The following is a 1,392-nucleotide window of genomic DNA, read 5'->3' on the forward strand; positions in this document are numbered from 1 at the left end:
ATACACACACATATCTATATAGCCTTATTATTAAAGTGTGTAATTAAAATTCTTGCATTTTAAATCAAAACTTGTTAGTTGCTATGATGACGACACTACCTATTTATCTTTCATGCACACACACTCTCTCTCTCTCAACAACCTATTTTCCCTCCCTTTTCTTCTATTCAAAGTGAAAGTCTTTTTTGAAGTCTACATTGCATTGTCATATATTGAAAGACACAGAGAAACACCTGTATACACACACACACACACACACACACACACACAAAAAAATAACTATAAGTTACTTATAGGTTGTTTGTTCCCCTCATCTTTGTAAAGTCAGAGTTGTAGAAAAGCTGTTTGTGGCACTCATCTGTGAATTCTTTATCCTTATATTTTGCTTATTTCAGTCACTGGGCTCTGGTCACACTGAGGTACTGTATTTTTATATATATTTATTTTTTTTCAGATCTTCCCAATCAAAATAAATTTCTAGTTAGGAAAACCAACCTGACAGTCATCAACCTTACACCTCAAGATGCCATGACCATCCAGTGTAACGTCAGTAATATCTATGGCTATGTATTCACTAACGTCTTTCTAAACGTCCTCGGTGAGTATTGAACCCAGCACATCTTGTTACATGTCTCCTCCTTCTCCCCATTTGAGTAGTATACTGGACTGAAAGGCGACGAGCTGGCAGAGACGTTAGCACGCCGGGCGAAATGCTTAGCGGTATTTCGTCTGCCGCTACGTTCTGAGTTCAAATTCCGCCAAGGTCGACTTTGCCTTTCATCCTTTCGGGGTCGATTAAATAAGTACCAGTTACGCACTGGGGTCGGTATAATCGACTTAATCCGTTTGTCTGTCCTTGTTTGTCCCCTCTGTGTGTAGCCCCTTGTGGATAGTAAAGAAATAGCACTGGAGAGAGACACTTTCCTTTGTGAGAAGATACACCCTACCCCCTTTAACGTTGAGAAAGTTAATGGAAAGAAAGTACTTCTGAACTCCCACCTAAGTTTTGAATTTGTTGAAGGGTAAGAGAAGTGAACTTGGTATGATTGATCAGGCCTGTTTTGAGCATGCTCCTGTAGGACAAGGGACAATGAGTGAGATAAACCACTTGCCCTTGGTGGTCAGGGTCTTTGAGGTTTTGCAGGGTTTTCCTTGATGGGCGCTATGGAGCTGTTCTAACTGTTGGGCAATATTTTGGTTAATTTGTTTGGATTTTTTGTCCTTTATAGTAGACCTATGTAAATCCCTCTCTAAATCCTTCACTTTGGTATGTATTTTCATTATTGTCATGGAGTTTTTTGTTTTTGTCCTTGTGTCTAATAGAGAAATTATCATATCATGAAAATTGTTTGAAAACAATTATTTGAAAAACAATTATTTGAAATATATATC

General features: G+C 38.1%; 1 protein-coding gene across 1 annotated transcript in view; it reads left to right on the top strand.

Moving 5' to 3' along the window:
• The window catches only part of LOC106873413 (neuroglian), a 72,055-nt gene that overhangs the window by 22,558 nt on the left and 48,105 nt on the right, over positions 1–1,392 (top strand). Inside the window, exon 9 of the mRNA XM_052977832.1 lies at positions 455–598. Coding sequence (XP_052833792.1) covers positions 455–598 — 144 coding nt within the window. The remainder of the gene's footprint in view (positions 1–454; positions 599–1,392) is intronic.

Source organism: Octopus bimaculoides, chromosome 29 (genome assembly GCF_001194135.2).
Source record: "Octopus bimaculoides isolate UCB-OBI-ISO-001 chromosome 29, ASM119413v2, whole genome shotgun sequence".
Taxonomy (NCBI): Eukaryota; Metazoa; Mollusca; class Cephalopoda; order Octopoda; family Octopodidae; genus Octopus; species Octopus bimaculoides.